This window comes from Cryptomeria japonica, chromosome 7, assembly GCF_030272615.1.
Source record: "Cryptomeria japonica chromosome 7, Sugi_1.0, whole genome shotgun sequence".
In the NCBI taxonomy this organism is placed as follows: Eukaryota; Viridiplantae; Streptophyta; class Pinopsida; order Cupressales; family Cupressaceae; genus Cryptomeria; species Cryptomeria japonica.
This window is the reverse complement of record NC_081411.1, coordinates 654,837,095-654,857,687: the sequence shown is the minus strand read 5'-3', so window position 1 is coordinate 654,857,687 and position 20,593 is coordinate 654,837,095. Positions and strand designations below refer to the sequence as shown.

General features: G+C 35.6%; 1 protein-coding gene across 7 annotated transcripts in view; it reads right to left on the bottom strand.

Annotated features, from left to right (window-relative positions):
- Nucleotides 1-3,040: 3,040 nt before the first annotated feature.
- LOC131071205 (uncharacterized) overlaps nt 3,041-20,593 on the bottom strand; it is a 199,843-nt gene continuing 182,290 nt past the window's right edge. For 6 of the 7 annotated variants that reach the window (XM_058006934.2, XM_058006936.2, XM_058006940.2 and 3 more), the window contains 3 exons: nt 16,727-16,904; nt 3,834-4,042; nt 3,041-3,717 (listed from right to left, as the gene is read on the bottom strand). In XM_058006934.2, the coding sequence (XP_057862917.2) occupies nt 3,421-3,717; nt 3,834-4,042; nt 16,727-16,904 (684 nt within the window). In that variant the 3' untranslated portion in view covers nt 3,041-3,420. Of the gene's footprint in view, nt 3,718-3,833; nt 4,057-16,726; nt 16,905-20,593 lie in introns of those variants that run through there. The other variant, XM_058006942.2, reaches the window with a different exon arrangement.

Sequence of the window (20,593 nt, the reverse complement as noted above, 5' to 3'; positions counted from 1 at the left end):
CTTTATATTTAGTTAGTGCGTGTACTATGGACCACTTGCAAAACAAGGCAAAATGGACTTCTGATTTAAATTTTACAACTTCTCAAAATGAGATATAAGAGACTTCAACAAATACTACTAGTGGTCTAAACTAAGATCCAAGCAAAATACAAGTACCAAATAGACCAAAAAATGACCAAATACTGAAAGTACAATTTCTACTCAAAATCACTGCAAACAAATGGCAGATTATGAAAGTAGACAAAAAATTATGCACTTTAAAAAAAATTACACCTGAAAAAGAGTCCATATGAGCCCAAACGAAACCTCTAAAGTTGTAAAAACTGAGATTTCACGATTTTAGAAAAACATGTATCTAAAAATCAGAAAACTCCTACACCATTGTACAGATCACGAAATTCTACCCCAAAACAAAAAATAATGCTCGAAAAAAAGAGTCCAGATGAGTGAGATATCACTATTTGAAAATTGTCTGCAATATTATAATTTCTGGAAAATTTCTGTCGCAGCTTCAAACTTCAAATGCCTCTAGATTTGGCCTTCGAAGTCCGATTTGGATGAAACAAAAGACAAAATTGACTTTCTTGGACCCCCTCAATCCAATGGTAACCTCATATTTGACCCATCAAGCTTCAATAAAAACCTGCAATAGAAAGCTCCAAAATACACAACCCTAAATAACATCAAATTTCTTTCAATTGACAAACCAATGACACTCTAATGGCTCTGATACCATGTGAGATTTTGTCAAGATCTAGAGGCAGTGCAAAACACAAATAAAAGAAAACAAAATAGATGATAGAAATAAACTATGTTCTATCAAGATGCAAAATGTGATCAACTGGATCATCAATCGTTGTTACATACAATGAATATGAGCCTGCATATATAGGCAAAGCTATATTGATATGTGAGCATAGAAATATGACATGTGGCTCAATAAGAAACAAAGGTAGATAGGAAATAAGTGTGGTAGGTATGAGAAATAATAAAATATTCCACATGAAATGGATCACCCACCAAAGGTGGAATTATCACTCCATAATAAGTGGATATGATAGAGTAGTAACAAGATCACACCATAAAGGTGGAAATTCTTCTACACACTATTCCAATGTGGCACAAACACTCAAGTGTCTCATACCCAAACTACTATGAAATGCATTTCCTAAGTAAACTTAAATAAGGTGTAATAATATCCAAGATGAATAATTATTTACACCAACACCTTCGAATCATAATGAAAATCAGGCCCCTCAAATAATTGATTAGAAACTTGTTTTGAAAGGTTTTGAGGGGAGGTGCCAAAGAGATTGTGTGAACTACCATAGCAACATGATTCAGCCTTGGCTCCTTTGGGGCTTGATGAACTTGCCTTGATTGTGCCAAATGAAATCTACATCTAGCGAGTTTCTTAAATCTAGTTTTTGGGATTGATTTTAGTAATACACGAGTTAATATCACAAGTAGATGGCTTATTTCTAGATAATTAGCAACCCATAAAATCAAACCTTAATCATTGAGTGTGGGTTGCGAGATATTTTAGCAAGCAATGAATCGAAAGCCCATACTTAGATAATTTTAAAAAACATGCAAAACATAACGATCAAGAAGAAAAGAATTGGACATGAAAGACCCACTCAATAAAAGGGAGTCATAATATTTTAATTGTTTAAATCTAAATAATAACCTTAATTTCATTTCTCCTCTTTAAAATTATATTCTTTAATTATTAAAGATTTGAACATGAAGAATTAACTTAATAAACCTAAATCATACCATATTTCAATTATTTAAATCCAAATAATCTCCTAAATTTCATTTCTACTTTTCAAATTTTCATTTTTAAAACCCTGACCTCTCTTCTTTAAAATTCTTTAATTATTAAAGATTTGAACATGAAGAATTAACTTAATAAACCTAAATCATACCTTATTTCAATTACTTAAATCCAAATAATCACCTAAATTTCATTTCTACTTTTCAAATTTTCATTTTTAAAACCCTTACCTTTCTTTAATAATGTGCCCTAACTACCCATTTTCTTAACGACATTATTTACATGCTTTTTGTTTCTACTTATAATTTGATTATTTAATATTACGACCACCATTCAAATATAATTAGTTGTCATACTTTATTTAATATATTAGACTTTCCAACTTTCACTTTGCTCTGCATCTAGTGCTCGAAGTTCTGGGAAATAGTTTTAAATCTATTTGTGCAACTACTATTCGGGGGTTAGTAGGTTTCCTGTTATGTTTTAGTCTTGCTGCTATCTGGCAACTTTGCTTATTGCCAGTTTTAAGTTGCAATGTTTTAAATCCTATGTACGTTTACTTATTATAGTAATATAATTAAGCCAGACTCTTGCCTTTTATATATATATATAATGAATTAAATCCCAAATTCATAAAAATATCAAAAAATATTATAATAATCTAAATTTCTAAGGTATATTGGATATATGCATTAACACACAATAATTGTATTATATTATTATTATATTTTATAAATAACAAAATAACTTATTTTCCTCGTATAAAAGATAACTCAAAAACATACTATAATAAGTTTTTAAGCCATTCCAATTAGCTATCATCAGTTATAGTATGTAACTACAGAATGCACTATAAACCTAGGAAAGCCACATAACAAATCCTATAAAAAAGCCAATTAGCTATAATCAGCTATAATATGTAACTACGGAATGCACTATAAACCTAGGAAAGCAACATAACAAATCCTATCAAAAAGTCAAATAGTATTTAAGGTGAAAGAAAATTAATGGTATCTAACATGAAAGTACACTGCAAGGGGAATTTTCAGAAAGATAAATAGAAATTATTAAAAAAAAAATTAAAAAAAATTAAAAACTTTCGAGGATATAAGAAACCATAATTATTAATAAAAAATCCTACACAAAAATCAAACGGGATTCTAACTAACACAACATCAGTTGACCTTAACTATATCCATTAGTGTAGGCAATTAAACACTTCTACTAAAAAGTTGCCAAGAAAATTCAAACGCTTAGTAATTATGAGCGCCAATTAGAGAGATTTATTTTTGTATGGGCGCATCTTTAAGTTTGCCTGAATGTCTTTCAAGCATTTTTAATACAGCATCCCATTTATGATGAACATTCATACAAGGATAAAGAATTTTCCAATATTTAAAAAACTACTTCAAACTGTAAAATATTGGCTTCGCCTGCCTGTAGCCTGGAAGTGCTCTCAACCCAATAGTAAAAGGTATCCCATATACAACACACATGGCTGGATATCATTACTTATCAGGTTTAATGCATGAGCACTTCGAATGAGACTATAGTATATTTGAAGTAAAAGAATCGTAACAACACAATAAATGACGCATCAATGATTCTACATTAGTACAAACACATGTAATGCATCTAAGTTAGTCACTTGATGTCACGGAAAGTGCAACTTGTAAATCATTTGACGTTCCACATGTATACATCATATGAGTTTGTAAACCTGTACTTGTGCTTTCCAGACTCTCGCCTCCATAATGTCTATGACCCGTACTGTCATAGAGTGAAAAAACCACTTCCCGTGATTGAGGCTCATGCCCATTAAGGAAGTTTCCCATACTCAATACTTTCCTCCATGACTGACTAGGAGTAGGTGGAGAGAAAATAGCTGCCACAGAATCTCTTTCATACATTCTTACAAACTGCTCAATGCGGAACTCCTGAAAATTAAAAACAATCACCCAAGATGCACCATAAATTATCTAGCAATCTAGTATGTTCAACCAATAGCATGTTAAGAGTCAGGAAATAATATTAGTGTTTGTCCAAATGGTACCTCGTCAAGATCATGCACTGGGTTCTGGTTTTTGTCCATTGAATGCTTAAAGAGATCATTAAAGATGACTGTCGCAAGGCGGGGAACACGAGATAATTTTTGGTGAAGAGATGCTGCAAAAAACAGTAATCTTTCTATTTGTTCAAAAACAGAACATAGTCGTTGCAGATCACCATGCAAATCTTCCGGATCTTCAGATATTTGTCCCTCTAACAAAAGCACACTGCGAAAATAAGATTTCTTGAAGTAGCAACAAAAAAGAATTTGTGAAAAGCTTTTAATGTTAACAAAAAGGTACATAAATGATCATATAGAAAAAAAAGTATTAAGTTAACTCATACAGGCATTTTATTCCATTTCCTTTACCAATAGACTTCTTGTCCAACTTTCAGACTAGAAGTTTGACATTGTAACAATAGAAGACCTTTATTGCTAAGGCCCTCCGTGAAAATCCTACATGTCTTTTATCTTCATCGTTTACTAATTAACCCAAAAAGTATATAGGTGAATTCCTACCTGCAAATACGTTTGTCTATGTTCAAGCAAACAAGATATAAGTGCTAACCCATACATCCAAAAAGTTGCAACATTCCAAAAATATAATAAATGTTTCATAATCCTAACTACCCAATGATAGCAAAATTCTCCTCCTAGAAGTTATCCATATTGTCCCAGCTGACAGTATTCTATTAAAAATTAAAGAAAAACTAGGTATTCATGATTTGAAACGTCATCTCTAAGTGTGCATTCTGAAATATCATTAGTATTTGCATTTAGTGTATAACATCTAAATGTGACCTTTCTCATGTTAAGTATATATCATAGCAGTATTAAAAAAGGGGGAAGTAACAGCAAATTTTACTCCAAACCCAAAAAACAGTTTTTTATCAAAGGGGGGGCAGAGGTGTGAAAAAATGCAGGTTATGGAATAACCCACTTTTTTCAAAAAAATGAAAATCCCAGGTTTGACCAGATCAAAGCCATGCCAATTTGATCCAGCATGACACACGCATCAGGAGCCAATTAAATGCGAATTGTGCTTTATTTCCCTTGCTTCTATGGTGTATACTCTAAGCAGAGTGTTAGGACTTGCACTAGTTAAGCCAAATTTACCCCCAAACTCTATGCCAAAACTCAGCAAAACAAACAATTTAAAAATAATTGAAAAATAGCACGTTATCAGGAACAAAATATCTAGAGTCAAAACAACTTCAAATACCATTGTAGCATTACTTGGAATCAGGATTGACTGGACAAACCACAAGTATAAATGGAAATCAAGTCCTCAAGTTCCAAGTGGGGAAAAAGGTTGTTTTTCCATCTGGCACAACACAAAACAATTTATATTTTTTCAACTAGAACATGAGTCTGGAGGAAGTAGGGTCGAGGGGCAAATGCCCATCACGGGATCCCAGGGCAGCCAATGGGAGCAAACATAGCCACCAAGCCCAAGTTATGACCTTCAAGGGCACAATAACCTTAACATAACATAAAATTTTGTGTGGGTGTGTGCATGAGTGTCCTCTACCCATTTGTTGTTTGAATAATTGAATATATGTATATTTTTTTAATTGTCATATCTAGCCATATTTGCATAAGGGGATCTTGATACCATATCCATATTTGATGCCATCATCCATTTCCATGCAAATCTGGAGAAAATAGCTTAAAAGCATATGTGCAAGTTAAATTAGAATATTGCAATGTTTCTTTAATGGTCATCTTAGTCATCTTAGTCATCTTTAGTTATTTTCTATTTTTCAGCTTCTGATTAGGATTGTTTCTTTTAGAAACATCGTCTCTTGTAAATTCTCTATATAGAGTTCTCGCTCCATTGTTTGATTAAAATAGAATATCGAATATTTTAACAAGCTCTCAGAGCAGGCCAATGGGATTTCATAAAATTTGGCGAATTTTTTGAGAAAAATATTTGTAACCTCTTCTTCTCTGAAATTTTTTCCAGAAATTTGTTTTTTCAATATTTTATAAATTGTTGGAGGTTTTGTTGAAATCTTTGCAGAATTTCGTGGGCTCTTTTGGAGCTATAATTCGAAATTTTTGTGGGTTCATGGACCTGTGCTCGTGGGCAGTTTGGGTGCTGCATTTTTTCTGTTGTTTTTTTCGTGCCCATGGATTTCTGGTTTCTGTTCGCAACTGTGGTGTTTCAGATCTGCAACCAGCATTTGTATTCTGCATCCTGTGACCTAGGGTTTCAAATCCTTTGTACCTACGGTCTAGGGCTTCGTGGAGTCGGACCTTATTCGATGTCTTCATCAAATACCAGAGCAGGCCAATGGGATTTCATAAAATTTGGCGAATTTTTTGAGAAAAATATTTGTAAATTCTTCTCTGAAATTTTTTCCAGAAATTTGTTTTTTCGATATTTTATAAATCGTTGGAGGTTTTGTTGAAATCTTTGCAGAATTTCATGGGCTCTTTTGGAGCTATAATTCCAATTTTTTGTGGGTTCATGGACCCGTGTTCGTGGGCAGTTTGGGTGCTGCATTTTTTCTGTTGTTTTTTTCGTGCCCACGGATTTCTGGTTTCTGTTCGCAACTGTGGTGTTTCAGATCTGCAACCAGCATTTGTATTCTGCATCCTGTGACCTAGGGTTTCAAATCCTTTGTACCTACGGTCTAGGGCTTCGTGGAGTCGGACCTTATTCGATGTCTTCATCAAATACTAGAGCAGGCCAATGGGATTTCATAAAATTTGGCGAATTTTTTGAGAAAAATATTTGTAACCTCTTCTCTGAAATTTTTTCCAGAAATTTGTTTTTTCAATTTTTTATAAATCGTTGGAGGTTTTGTTGAAATCTTTGCAGAATTTTGTGGGCTCTTTTGGAGCTATAATTCGAAATTTTTGTGGGTTCATGGACCCGTGTTCGTGGGCAGTTTGGGTGCTGCATTTTTTTTGTTGTTTTTTTCGTGCCCACGGATTTCTGGTTTTTGTTTGCAACTGTGGTGTTTCAGATCTGCAACCAGCATTTGTATTCTGCATCCTGCGACCTAGGGTTTCAAATCCTTTGTACCTATGGTCTAGGGCTTCGTGGAGTCAGACCTTATTCGATGTCTTCATCTCCCTGCAACAATGTGACTAGGACAACTAGAGCTATGTGCAAAGCTAAGGGGAAGTTGATTGAGACTTTTTTAGACATTCGGTGGACTCCTTGTGTGCATGCCATGAATAATGCACTCAAGGAAATGGACACAATTGACCAGATCAAACAAGTTGTTCATGATGCTAAAGATCTGTAGATGTTTATCTACAAATAACACACTACACATGCACTATTCCAAACCTTGTCCAAAATATAAGAATTGAAACTTGTGGAGACTAGATATGTATCATACTTCATTCTCTTGAAGGGAACACTTGAGTTGTAAGAGGCATTACAACTAATAATGGTTACAATACAAGGGTGGAATTGATGGCTTGATTCGAAGTTAGCAAAAAGAGAGTAAGTGTTGAAAAGTAACAAATTTTGGGCTGATGCAAAATATATTCTCTATCATTGCTCCAATCTTTAGAGTTGTCAAATATGGGGACGTTAATGCACCTAACCTTGGAGAGATGTACGCATTGGCAGTTTTCTTGGCCAAATGAATGTCAACGTATAGAGAAAAACCCTACATTGCAATTCTATCATTAACATATTTGGCCAATCATTCAGTAGATGTGGGAGAAGCTCAACACTCTCTTGCACATGATTGCTTATGGATTAAACCCAAAGTTGTACATCCAAAGGCTTGGTATAATTGCCCCTATGCTAGATTCTAAGGTGAAGATAGGGTTCATGAAGGCTATTAGGATTGTGTACAATGTAGAGGATGTCATCATCATTCATAGAAAAGTGGAAAAAATTTGCCACCCTTGGGGAATATACAAAAGACACCAAGCTAAATAGGGAATCTATGGCACAAGAGGAGCAATTTCCATGTTGAACTATGCATGGTACTTATTCTTTGACAATCACACTAGCCATTCATCTATTGTTAGGTTTCTACTTTCTACTGCTAAAAAAAAGTGGTCGACTTATAGCTTTGTCCTCCCTATTAAGAGGAACAAGCTTACCTTTAGGAGGGCAAAGAAGCTTTTAGTTGTACATAGTGTCTTGCATCTCATTAACTACAACATAGTTACAAGTACAAGGAGAGTTCAAGAACCCAAAGGGAAGTAGAGGCAAATGAACTAGATGATGATGTGGCATTAAAAGGGTTGGTTGGTATTGGTTTGGTGGAACTTGACCTCGAGGAGTCCAATTGATCTAGTGATGAGGAGTTTGGAATGAAGTTTGGGGATGATTACTGTTGATGTGTTTTTTAGGTACATGCGAACACAGGAATAAAATACCTTAAGTATCTTATCCTCTCTTGAACAAAATCTCTCGGATGGTGAAGATTGGCTTAAGGATCATTCGAGAAGACTCCAAGGTTCATGAATGTAGGGTCACTACGTGTGGATAAGTTCAGTTGGTCGTTGTAATTGCTGTTTCATCAAGGGGCATTTGTGGTTACAAAAAATTTCATGAAGGACTTTGGGAATGATATGCAATGAAGTTTCTTCCTAGTACTATTGAATGATTATCAAAAAATGCAAAAGATAGGGGTTTAGAGAGGTTCTAAGCTATCCTAAAAATGAATGGATGAAGAATGACACAAGTGAAACTCAACTAGTTATAGCATAGCCATACATGAACAACTCCACTAGAACTAGTGCAATCTTCTAAGGATGTCTGGAGGTTTTCAAATCATCACCAAGCATAGATACCATTAGTTGAATGCGTATCAATGATTGAGTAATAATCGAACTTAAGCAATTTCAAAGGTTCCAGTTGACCACACAAGGCTAACTTACAATCAGCAAGAAAGCTAGTGGTATGGATAACGAGCTTCACAATACATCAAGTGCAACATTCCATCATTTAATCTAATGCTTAAACTAAAATCAAAGATTGACTTGAGACGATGAAGAACCATGCAATAGACTTCAAGTATTGAGTAAAAACACCATAACTTCAATGTTTTATTGATCCAATAGCCAAACAACAACAATTCTTCAAGTCTTTCTCTTGTCACTATTCTATCACCTTAGCCTATTTCTCTCTCCCATTTCTCTTAATCTTATTCTATTCTATTAACCTTTACAAATGAAATGAGTAGAGTTTATATAGAACTCCCAAGTACAATGAAGGGCCGAGATCGAATGAAGATCAAGGGCCAAGATCTTGAAACCTAAACCCTAATTAGGGTTTGATACAAATGAAACCCTATCTAGATAAACATCACCACAAAATTAACCAATGAGAAAATAGCATGTGCCGACACAAAAATCGAGAGGGAAATGAAATGCCAAATAGGATCATAACAAACTGTCTTCTAGAATCCGGTTCCCTTTCTCACGTTCCTCGACATATTCGATAAATCTAGTCACCATATCATCTATCTCCGTCATCGGGATCTCAAGTAGAGACTTCAACTGCTCCTCCATGTGCATGACCTCATCGAAAGCTTTGACAAAGGCATCCTCCCATTTAGGTTTGAGTTCGAGTTTTGCTTGCTAAGACTACAAACTCGAGTATATTATTCAATTGTTCCTTGGTGATCATTCCATCAGTCCCATGGAGGATAGCTCTTATTCTTTCCTCCAACTCCTTAGCTTCTATAATCGTTCCGGGATCAATCTTTCTTTCCAAAACAATATGTGCTACTTCTACTATCGTATAATGGATTCAGTGAATATCATCTTGAACTTGACTACACCCATTTCCAATCTCCTCAAAGATGATCTTCTTCATGCGAAGTAAGCTACTCCATTGTAAAAGGCTAGGTGTTGTTCCTTCTCTCCTTATCTTCTCTCTTGATAGGACTTCTCTCGGTGTTTTCCTGATTACTTGAAGTACCAGATTGATGACATCTCTAGCATGAGCAAATGCTTCGGAGGCTTCTATGAGAACATGAGTTCTCCCAAGGACTTTTACGACCGCGTCGAGTCTCTTCATTATGTTCTTCATGAATTTGCTAAATCTAGTATACGAATCCTCTATCCATGCATCCATCAATTGTGCGGAGTTCCTCATCTTCTCCATATGATCAATTGATTCTGGAGGAAGCAAGGGAGGTGGTGTGGCTACTGGACTCTGATGCCTCAATGGTTGTTGAAATTGCTGGACATAATCCCTCCACGCATTTATTTCATTTTCCAATCTTCTATTCTTTTCTATTTCAGCTCTCAACATGTCATTGACTACTTTCAATGAATCAGTCGCATCACCAATAGCTTGCTCGGAGGTGAGTGGACCTAAATCAATAGTCTCCATATCATACTCATCAGTTGCGATCTCTCCTTCGTACTTCTCAACTCTTGGAGTGGCTACTTGCAACTTTCTTGATCCCAAATCATCTCTAATCACCTTTGACATCTTCGTAGCTTTCCTCTTCTCAATAGCTTCTTGAGTTTGGCTTAGAAGACTTGCTATATCATATGTTTGTTCGTCCTCAACTTCTATCACCTCTTGAGCTAATCTTTCTTTTAACCATTTCGGAATAGAAGATCTTCCTTCTTGAATTTGTGCTCCTACATACATTTGTTCATCTCTAGGTGGTGAAGCAGTTTCATCGTTATCTTCTCAGCCTTCTTCGATCTCTTGAATGAGATGAGTGAGTTCTTATTGTTCTTGAGACGCCTTTTCTTTGCCTTTATCATTGTGGACTGTAGACTCTGCTGATTCATTGGCTCCTTGACTGGACTCCTTTTCCATCCTTTGTTCTTCTTGTCTGGAAGAAGGATGACTCGCACTTGATTTATGCTTCTTCCTTGAGGATTCCTTTTCACCACGATCTTCCTTTCTCTTTGATCCTCTTGATTGAGATGATTGATGTGCACTCCCACTTGCACTAGCTTCAACTTCATCATTTGCCCTTTCTTCTAAGTGGAATGTCGGTGCTATATTCTTCTTTTTCAACTTTTGGTGTTGTACATCTATCCATATGCGAGTGTACTCCAAGACTAGCTTCGTTAATTCTTTCAAGTCATCAATTTCTATATCTGCCCATTTGAATTTGATCTCTTTATCTTCTTTGGCATAGGCTCCTTGGAGATATCTACTACTGTCTTGAATTTGATCAGCTACATGAAACAACTTGCCTTCCCTGATGAAATCGAGAGGTAGTCTGGAATACATCTTCTTTTTTACCTCCACATCATTTTGAATGTTCATCCAATAGTCTTCAAGATGCCAGCGATGTCCATTCTTTCTTCCCAGGACTTCTTTCACTTTACCATATGGATCAAAGCAATCTCTAGTTGTGAATGGTTTGAGTGAATGTAGTGTTAATTCTTGTTCGGCATCTTTTGCTGCATGAATGGATGGGCATGATTCAATGGAATCTCCAAGTGTGATAGGGAAAGAAATGTCGGCTTCGTGCTTGTGTCTATAGGCCTTGATGTATGCCAATAATTGTCTCCCCACCTCGAGTAGCACCACTCTATTCGTTAGGTAGCGCGGTAACATGTAGGGAGGAACAGGAGATCCTTGAACTCTGATGTAGACCTCAGGAACTAGATGAACCATGCACCATGTTGTTCTACCCAAAGATGTAAATATCTTAATTGGCAATTAAACTTTTGGCTGAAAATTTTTTAAAAATTGGGAATCGGCAATAAATTGGCAAAATTATCGAACATTTGAAAATATATAATTTCTTAAAATATTCTAAAAAACACATATATACACTAAATTTATAGAACACTTTATATACTGTTATTAAATTGAAATATATACTATTATATATATATTGTTATTAAAGTTTATATATAACAGTATATAATAATATATTTCAATTTAGTAATTAATTTAACAATATATACTATATATCTTATTCAAGTTTTAGTACTAAATTTAACAATATACATATTATTTAAGTTTATATATGAAAATAACAGTATAAACTTAAATAACATATATGTCTTCTATATTTTTAATTTAAAACTATTTTATAATTATATTATTTACATATATGCAAAAAAAAAATTGCAAGTTTTAAAAAACTTGAGAAAAATGGTGAATGGTGTCGGGCATCGGGTGTAGGATGTCGACAAAAAAATCGCACATTAGGCGTCAGGCATAGGGCGTCGGCCATGGGAACAGTTGCGCGATTAGGAGAATAATCGCCCTTTTTTTTTCGACTCCCACCTTATGTTATTTTCTTTTTTACTTTTAGGGTTTTGGGATGGTTTACAAAGGCGCGATTTTTCGTTTTTGAATCGCGATTTATTTAGAAAAAACCCCGATTTTTTTGGCCGAAAATCTGCGATTTTTTGAAAATTCTCCGATTAAATCAGCCGGCCATTTGCCTCGCGATAAATTGTGATTTGGCCGATATTTGCATCTATGGTTCTACCAATGCTTGTGCTTCTGGAGAGAGTCTCTGTTGCGATCCACCTTGAAGCTGCCTTGTGATATCCACCACTTTGATCTCTCCATGTCTCCTTCCAACTATGCCTGTGTACATGAGTCCCGAATACTCAAAATTTCTCGCAATGGAGTATATGACATAGGAGCTCATATAGAACGTTTTGGTGCCCATTAGACTCCTTAATTGTTTATCAATGTTGTTGCTAATGAGTCTTGCCAAATTGATTGCCTTCTTGTCACGGGTAGCAGTCTCAAAGAAGTAGAACATCCAATCCTCAAAGTATGAAGCCTCAGGTGCACCAACCAATCGATGGAGTAAGGTGATGAAGTCTCTGTATTCTTCGTTGAAATCTATCCTATGCAGTCTATTGGGCCATCTGCTTCTTCCACCTCTGTTCTTCTTCAACCAAAATTTGTCGATGATCTTCGCACAAGCATCTGGATCATCGTCATAAGCTGATAAGCTTATGTAGATCATATCTTTGGGCTCGGGTAGATGGAATGTCTCGCTGATTGCTGTTTCGAGAGATATGCGAGCACTGTCCCATCCTTCGTCACAATTCTCCTTGAGTCAGAGTCATAGTGTTGAGCACATTCTACAATGAGCTTGTAGCATTGCACCATGGGAGGAAAGCCAGCTGCATTTATGATCCCACTTTCGATCATCTTCTTGGCGGTAGCTATAGGTTCATTGATGTATGACGGGTGGCGGAACTTTTTTGTGTCGAACTTCCCAATATTAGTGTCTCCTACTTTGCTCCAATTCGACATGATCCTGCTTTCGAATGCACTTCCCTCTAAATCTTCCTTGATGAGAGCTTGTCGGGAGAGGGTCTTGTTTGGTTTCAAAGCTGCCATCCTTCACCTATAAGAGATGTGCAAGTTAGAAAAGTGGTGATACAATGAAGCCTATTTACTTAACTATGAAATGAGTTTTACACCTTAAATGCGAAACCGATTGCTAAATAAGACTGATCTTATTCATTATATGCATTAAGAAGGTTTGATTTACTTCAAGAAAATGACTATCAATCTCAAATCAAACCTGCTCCTAACTTTACATCAGTCTAAATAATGCACTTACTTCTGATTTCTGAACTTCAACTTCAAAAACTAATTAATGATGTGACTGCTAATGCTCAAGGGTTTGCTGTCTCTTCAATCTTCTGCTGCTGAAGGATGAAATTCGCCCTCCAACCTGCCTAAATTCGCCCTTGAAAGATGCTGTTGCTGCTCTTTTGCTATTGACAATGATTGAATTCGCCCTTTCTTACTGAGTTTCGCTGATCTGCACTTTAAAATTTGCTAACTGTTGATGAAGTTCACTACAGATTGCTTGCTGATGAAATTCGCTCAAGGGAGAAGGAATGAAATGTTTGATTTGATGTTGAAATGAATATTTTAAACCTTCTCTTATAGGCGAATCAAAACAAAATAACAAATTACCTTAGGCTGACCTACATTTTGATTGATTTCAAATTTGTTTTGGGTGCTAAAGTCATGCATTAGTTAATTTTTAAAACATCATATGAACTTCGCTCCATTTTGTCAACTCATGAAGTGCATTTCACTCCTAATAACCAACTCATGAAGTTCGCTTTAATATCCAAATTCATAAAGTGCATTCATACTTCAGTTCGTTCCTCTACCTTTGATAATGAATTTTGCTCCAAATTGTTAGCTCATGAAGTTCAGCTTTGCATGAAATTCGCTCCACTTTCTTGATTCATGAAGTATGAAGTTCGCTTCATATGTCTCCAACATGAAATTCGCTCCAACTTGTCAACTCATGAAGTTCGCTTGAGATCATCAACTCATTAAGTATGAAATTCGCTCCAAAATGTGAACTCAAGAAGTATGAAATTCGCTCCAAAATGTGAACTCATGAAGTATAAAATTCGCTCCAAAAGCTTAACTCATGAAGTTTGCTCCAAGATGTCAAGTCATGAAGTTCGCTCCAAAATGTGAACTCATAAAGTTCACTCCAATACCCCAACTCATGAAGTAGGAAATTCGCTTCATATGTTGAACTCATGAAGCTCGCTCTTGAGTGTTTGATCATGAAGTAGGCGCTTTTCGAATTTCCCTCATTCTTCTACTTTCAACATGAAGAAGTTCGCTCCAACTCTCTCAAGCATGAAGTTTGCTCCAAAACATGAACTCATGAAGTTCGCTCCAAGATGGCAAGTCATGAAGTTCGCTTGTGAATGCTTGAACATGAAGTGAGTGATTCCTTCATCTCTTTATCTTTCCATTTTGCTCATGAAGCCTTGAAGGTGAAATTCGCTCCAATACCCCAACTCATGAAGTAGGAAATTCGCTCCAAAAGTGCAACTCATGAAGTAAGAATTCTCAAATCCTTCACTTCATTCCTTCATCGCCAATCTCATTCATGAATGCTTGAATAGTGAAATTCTTTCCAATCTCCGCATTCATGAATGCTTGAATAGTGAAATTCTTTCCAATCTCCGCATTCATGAAGTTCGCTCCATACCTTTCAAACATGAAATTTGCTCCAAATCTCTCACTCATGAAGTTCGCTTCAAGTTATCAAGTCATGAAGTTAAAAATAACTAGGGAAGACTTAGAGATGAGGTGGATTACAAATGAGCTTATTGATCATTACATTGCACAAGAATTCAATCCTTGGAATAATTCATTCAAACGCTCAAACTCATACTTACACCTATTCTCAAACAATGTACTCAAGGGAAAAATTCGCTCATCTATCACTCAACATGAAGTGTGATTTTGAGGCTTGGAGACTAAGGTGATTTGACATCTTAAAATTGCTCATTTGCATATCACCTTGATTCATTCTCTCCCTTCAAGCTTATGAGATGAAGACTCTTGGAAACAACTTCGACTAAAGAAAACTGAAACAATTGGAGCTTACCTGCAACCTTGAACTTGTGGATTGTCGCTACTAGCAATTTTTTTAGACCTTTAGCTGGACCCAAACTCTACAAACTTACTCATTTCATCCTGCAAAAGGAGAGAGCGACTAGACTAAGCAGCTAAGACTCAAAAAAAAAAGGGGGGTCCCCATTTTGATGGGGTGATGTGTGAAATGGTCACAACAATTAGAGAGATTGGACCATAGGCAAAATGCATTTAAATTTTGAATGTAATCATCATTTTGACTATAACATATTAAAGTTTGGTCTTTGCATTGTTTGATGCAATGCGTTTAGCATTAGCATAGTTTGAAAAGTCACATGGAATTACCCAGACTCAGCATGAATCACAAATCATTTGATACACAATGAGTCAATAAGACTTGTGAGTCAAGTCTAGACTACAACATCTTTCAACTTGCCCAATTTTTGTCAAAAAAGTAGCCACATCTCTATGTCAGACTTGCAATTTTTTGCCTCAGACTCTCCTGTGGCAAAAACATAAAAAATACATGCACTCGTTCCTTGTTTCACTTTTTCGTTTTTTTCCAAGCAGCAGAGTAACAAATTCACAAGCGGGCAGCAAAATGGCATAAGAGAAGGGCTTGGAATACTTTTTGAGGGTGGAATTGAAAATTCAAACAAGTGGTGTTCTCTGCCCTGTTTAAACCATTAAATTTAACATGGATCTAACTTAACATGTTGCAATCTCTTTTAAGGTTAATGCACTACCTTTGACCATTTCAAATAAAACTGGTTTTTTCTCCATAAATTTTGGGTTTCACAGAAATTAATTTTAAGATTAAGGGCATCTAAATCCCTACAAATCAGGTGCGGCTGAAAATATGCCCCTTTTTGGACACATTCCGGTATGGTATCCACATCATTTTAACGTCATACCATATTCTATACATACCAAGTACGGCAATATGCATGCCAGGTGAGGTGGGTGGCGTATCCTACAACTTTGGAATCAATCAAAGATTGGGGGCTTGATTCAGACAAAGGAATCGATTAATCTACATGCAGAAGATGAGTTGTTTGAGGACACTGATGATGAGGTTCAAGCTTGTAGGGGAATGCTTGATTAGAAGGAAGCAGCAGAAGAGGAAGATCAATTAGCTTCCATTGACATCCTAGTATCATAATCCTTTGTGACTGCCTTAACGTTCCAATGGGGTATAGTTTAATTCGAAACATGATTACACTAATTTGTTCTTATGGCAATGAATATGATTCTATGCGAACTCACAACACTAACACTAGAGAAACTCTTGAAGAATATAACAGCCTATCGGCTAACATGTAGTCCTAGATTTCCCACAGTTCAAAGCAGGGTTTAGTCATAGATCTCAAAACATGGTTATGTAATTTCGAGAGCATAAATTTAATGTTTCATAAACCATATCTTAGTAAATACATTACAGAATCCAGCAAAATGCATTATAAACGATTATTTTATGATCATTCTTGATTATTTCAAGTCAATCTTTAGATCATCTAATGGCAAGAAAATATGAACTAAACATAAGTCTATACCCTAAATACAGAAAAATTAGGTACAGAAATAGAAGACTAACCTTGGAAAGGTTTCAAATAGGAAGCAATAGTCAGGTATAATTGTTCAACCCTTAACACCATCTGTTTCAACCTACCAAAGTCTGTCTGATTCAAAGTATCTGCAGCAGCTCTGAAAGCAGTGCAAAGCATTTGGCCAAGTAGTTGATGAGGTCTTAGTGTTTCCAAATAGTGTAAGACCTAATTTCAAGTGGCAACCACAAAATTAGCATGTGTATATAAAAGAACACTAAAATAAATATTAAGTTCCTAGAAAACTACCTGCAAAAGCCATATTTTATTTCAACATGCACAGGATAAAAATTCTGCATATAATGATCCATCTACAGAAAGACATATTGATGCAGTGGGCACTCCTTAAAAGAGTATCACTATCAATTAAAGATTCCATCTTGACTAACTTTTGAAATACAGTATGCTCTCAATTTTAACCATGAATATAACAATAGTACCAAAGATAAATTCTGGTCATGGTATGATGGGAAGAAGTTTTTGCTTTTGTCTATCAGTACAAATTACAGATAACATATATCTTACCACGCTTTCAAAGAGTATAGAATCTGCAGCAAAGGCGATTCATCCACTGCAAAGTCTTCGAAACTGGGAAGATAAATCACTTCAGGATCCAGCATTTCTTTTGCATTGTAAAATATAACTGTACTATCTCAAGAGTGGTCCAGGGAGGAAACATCCTCTCCCTGCCCTCCACTGCCACCTCTAGGTGGAGGCTTCCCAGGTGCACCCCTCTGTAGGGGGCATTAGTGCTGTTCCCCAAGGTTCCCATGATGGTCAAGAGATGCCCAGGCATCTCTCAACCACCACAGTCAATCTCCACACTGAACAAAGTTTCTATGTCATGATAACAATTTTAATCTGTGTCGAGGCTTTGAACAGACAGACAACATGATGGCATGTACAAATGGTTGACCTTAGAAGAAAGTTGTATTTACATGACACTGGAGGCAAAACAGACTATTAAAACCATAGAAGCAGAAGCTGCAAATCATTGATTTTTGCAATTTTTAAAATAAATCACAGTCAACCTTCTCGTACTGAATTTTTTCTGCATAATCACAAAAAAGTCACAATAAAAACACCTAAATCGTTGTAGTCACAGGTTCTAATGATTTTTGACCTTTTATTTCCAATTTTGACTTCAACCCACGATTTTTTCATCCACCTAGGGTTTTACATGCTTTTCTTGTTATTCATTTTAAGGCATTCTACCTTTTTTGGAAGCCTTTGCCTGCTTCTGCATTAAATAGCAGGCCTCTGCCCACTTCTGCATAAAATACCAGTCAACTCAATAATTCTTATTTGTTTTTGCAGCCATATCTTCATTTCCAGCTGCAACCAACTGATTTTGGGGAAATATTTATATTTAAAGCTTACTCATTAAAGGAGGTGGAATGCAAGTCATGTGCTTTCACCTGCATGCAACTGTCCTAGGCATGAAGAGTAAACTTTTAATTTTATTTTTCAATTCCATGAAGATGTTCCACCCTTAAGTTTAATTTAGGTTAAATTTTATTTTTATTGTTTAGGTTAGTTTAGCTGCAAACAATTTTATAGTTTCATTTAAGATTGGACGTTTTAAAAAAAATTTAATATAAATTGATTCATTAAATTTATTTATTAAGTAATAATAATTAATTTTAATTATATAATTTATTTATTCAATAAATGTGTTATTTATTAAGTTTAATCTCACTTATAAGTTATAACAGTCACTCTTGAATATTGTCTCCCACTCCTCTTTTTGCCAAGATCATGCCAAAATCTTAATCTCGCTTAGGAAATAATGGATCTTTACCAAGGAATTTGACCATCAAACAATCTTTTGTGCATATTTTGGGATCCTCTACAATGGTTCGAGCAGCCTCACATGATGATTGCTCAAATTTTCATTTTTGGTGATCCATACGTTGGTGGTGAGAAGCACACACTAAGAGGGGGGGAGGGGGGGTGAATCAGTATTCCAGATTTTTAGACCCTTATTAAAAATATGAAAGTACATAGAATAACATGCAAAGAATAAAAAAGGATTCAATAACACCAATTTTTTCACATGGAAAACCCTTTCGGGTAAAAAACCACAGCATCAAATAGCTTCCATTTATAAAAAATGGGCACCAACCCAAGGTTACAGAAGTGAGCACCAACTCTTTTCGAAGCACCAACTCCGATTATCCAAGGCACCAACCTTAAACTGAGCATCAACTCAGAAACATTCTTAACCTGATATCATAAGAATTTTGTTTCCACACCAATCTCACCTTTTTCTTCACCCAGCTCCTTTAATTTCATCGACACACAAAAATTCAAAGTCAAACTATATAAATATATCAACAAAGCACAGATACTAACAGAGATATTATATCAGTTGAAGCCAGTCACCATTAATCAAATATCACCCAACAGAAATATACCCCAACAGCTTGGTTGCATCATGGCATCTTCAACTCCATGATTTTGCACAAATAACACAATACAGGCAAATTCTTTTTGTTTTCAACTCAGACCAGAAACCACCCGCTCCAGAATTAGCAAATTACACAACCCATTTTTATTCAAATCTATTTCTGCAAAAAGAATATTATCTCCTGCAAAAATGCTCATCCTCAGTTACTACCAGCATCCAATAAGCACAAGATGGCCCTTGTAAACTTTTGGATCCGTGACGGCAAGGGCAGAATTACAAGAGCACAACCTAGCAAGGATGGAAAACTTATTTGTGATTCGGCCCTCTCAATCTCCTATTCATCAACACCCTTCTCACCTCACCCCCTTTATCCACACACTTTTGCCCTATACAATCATTCTAAGTTATATAAAGATTATACATATACATATAATTAGAAGTCTCACAGCTAGAAAAATAAAATACCTAGACAAACTCTTCAATGAAAATTGAGTGAATCCACTTGTAAACTGGCTAGGATGGTTTTTGTCGAAACCAATTTCGCCATATGATTTCCATCCTAGGCTGAAGATGAAAAATTGCTCTCTTCTCCAAACTATGGTTTGTAAAATGAAATAAGAGACCCCTTTCCCTTCTCAATTTTCCTCTTTATACACATTTTGAAACTAATAAAATATCTTTTTCCATAACCCTTTTAATTTCCAGCTGAACTGACCTTTTAATTTGACTTTTCTTTTGGCCAAAAAATAAGTCACTTTTGTGTCTCCATATAATAACCCCTTTTTAAATAATTAAACATAAGCTGTCTACTAATATTCCACTTAATGACAACTTGAATATTTAATTATTTAATAATTTGATTATTTTCTGTACGACCACCAAAGTTACAGAAAATATTAAAACAACCCAAAATATGAATCATGACCCCAACATCAATACCCTAAGTACATAGGAGATCGATCTATGTGAAGTTTGGTGCACTCCCAATATGATGAACGTTTCCAAGAAATGTGGAGTTCTCTTGGAATGTCGAATCTACACACAGACAATACCATTATACTCACGTTGGCTCCAACAACTCTCTGCCACTATCAAAATATCTTTCTAACAATGCTAGCACTCTCCAAGAAAGTTAGAAATTCCAAGGATGTTGGAATGAGCCAAAAGGGGGACATCACATTGTATCAATGCCTATCTGAGTTACCAAATATGCCTATACCTAGGGTCATGCCTGTCCCAAGCAGATCCAAGTGCAGCTCATGACCTGAGTTTGGTCAGGGTACACCCATGGCACATCCTACAAAAAGGCCATGCAAACCAAGGCATAGACACATAAAAACATATATTTAAAAAATCATGAATTGAATTTTTTTCTTTTTAAATTTGGTTTACCTCTAAATATTCTTTCAATAAATGTTTGCAAGTTTCTGAATTATGGGAAAAGGGA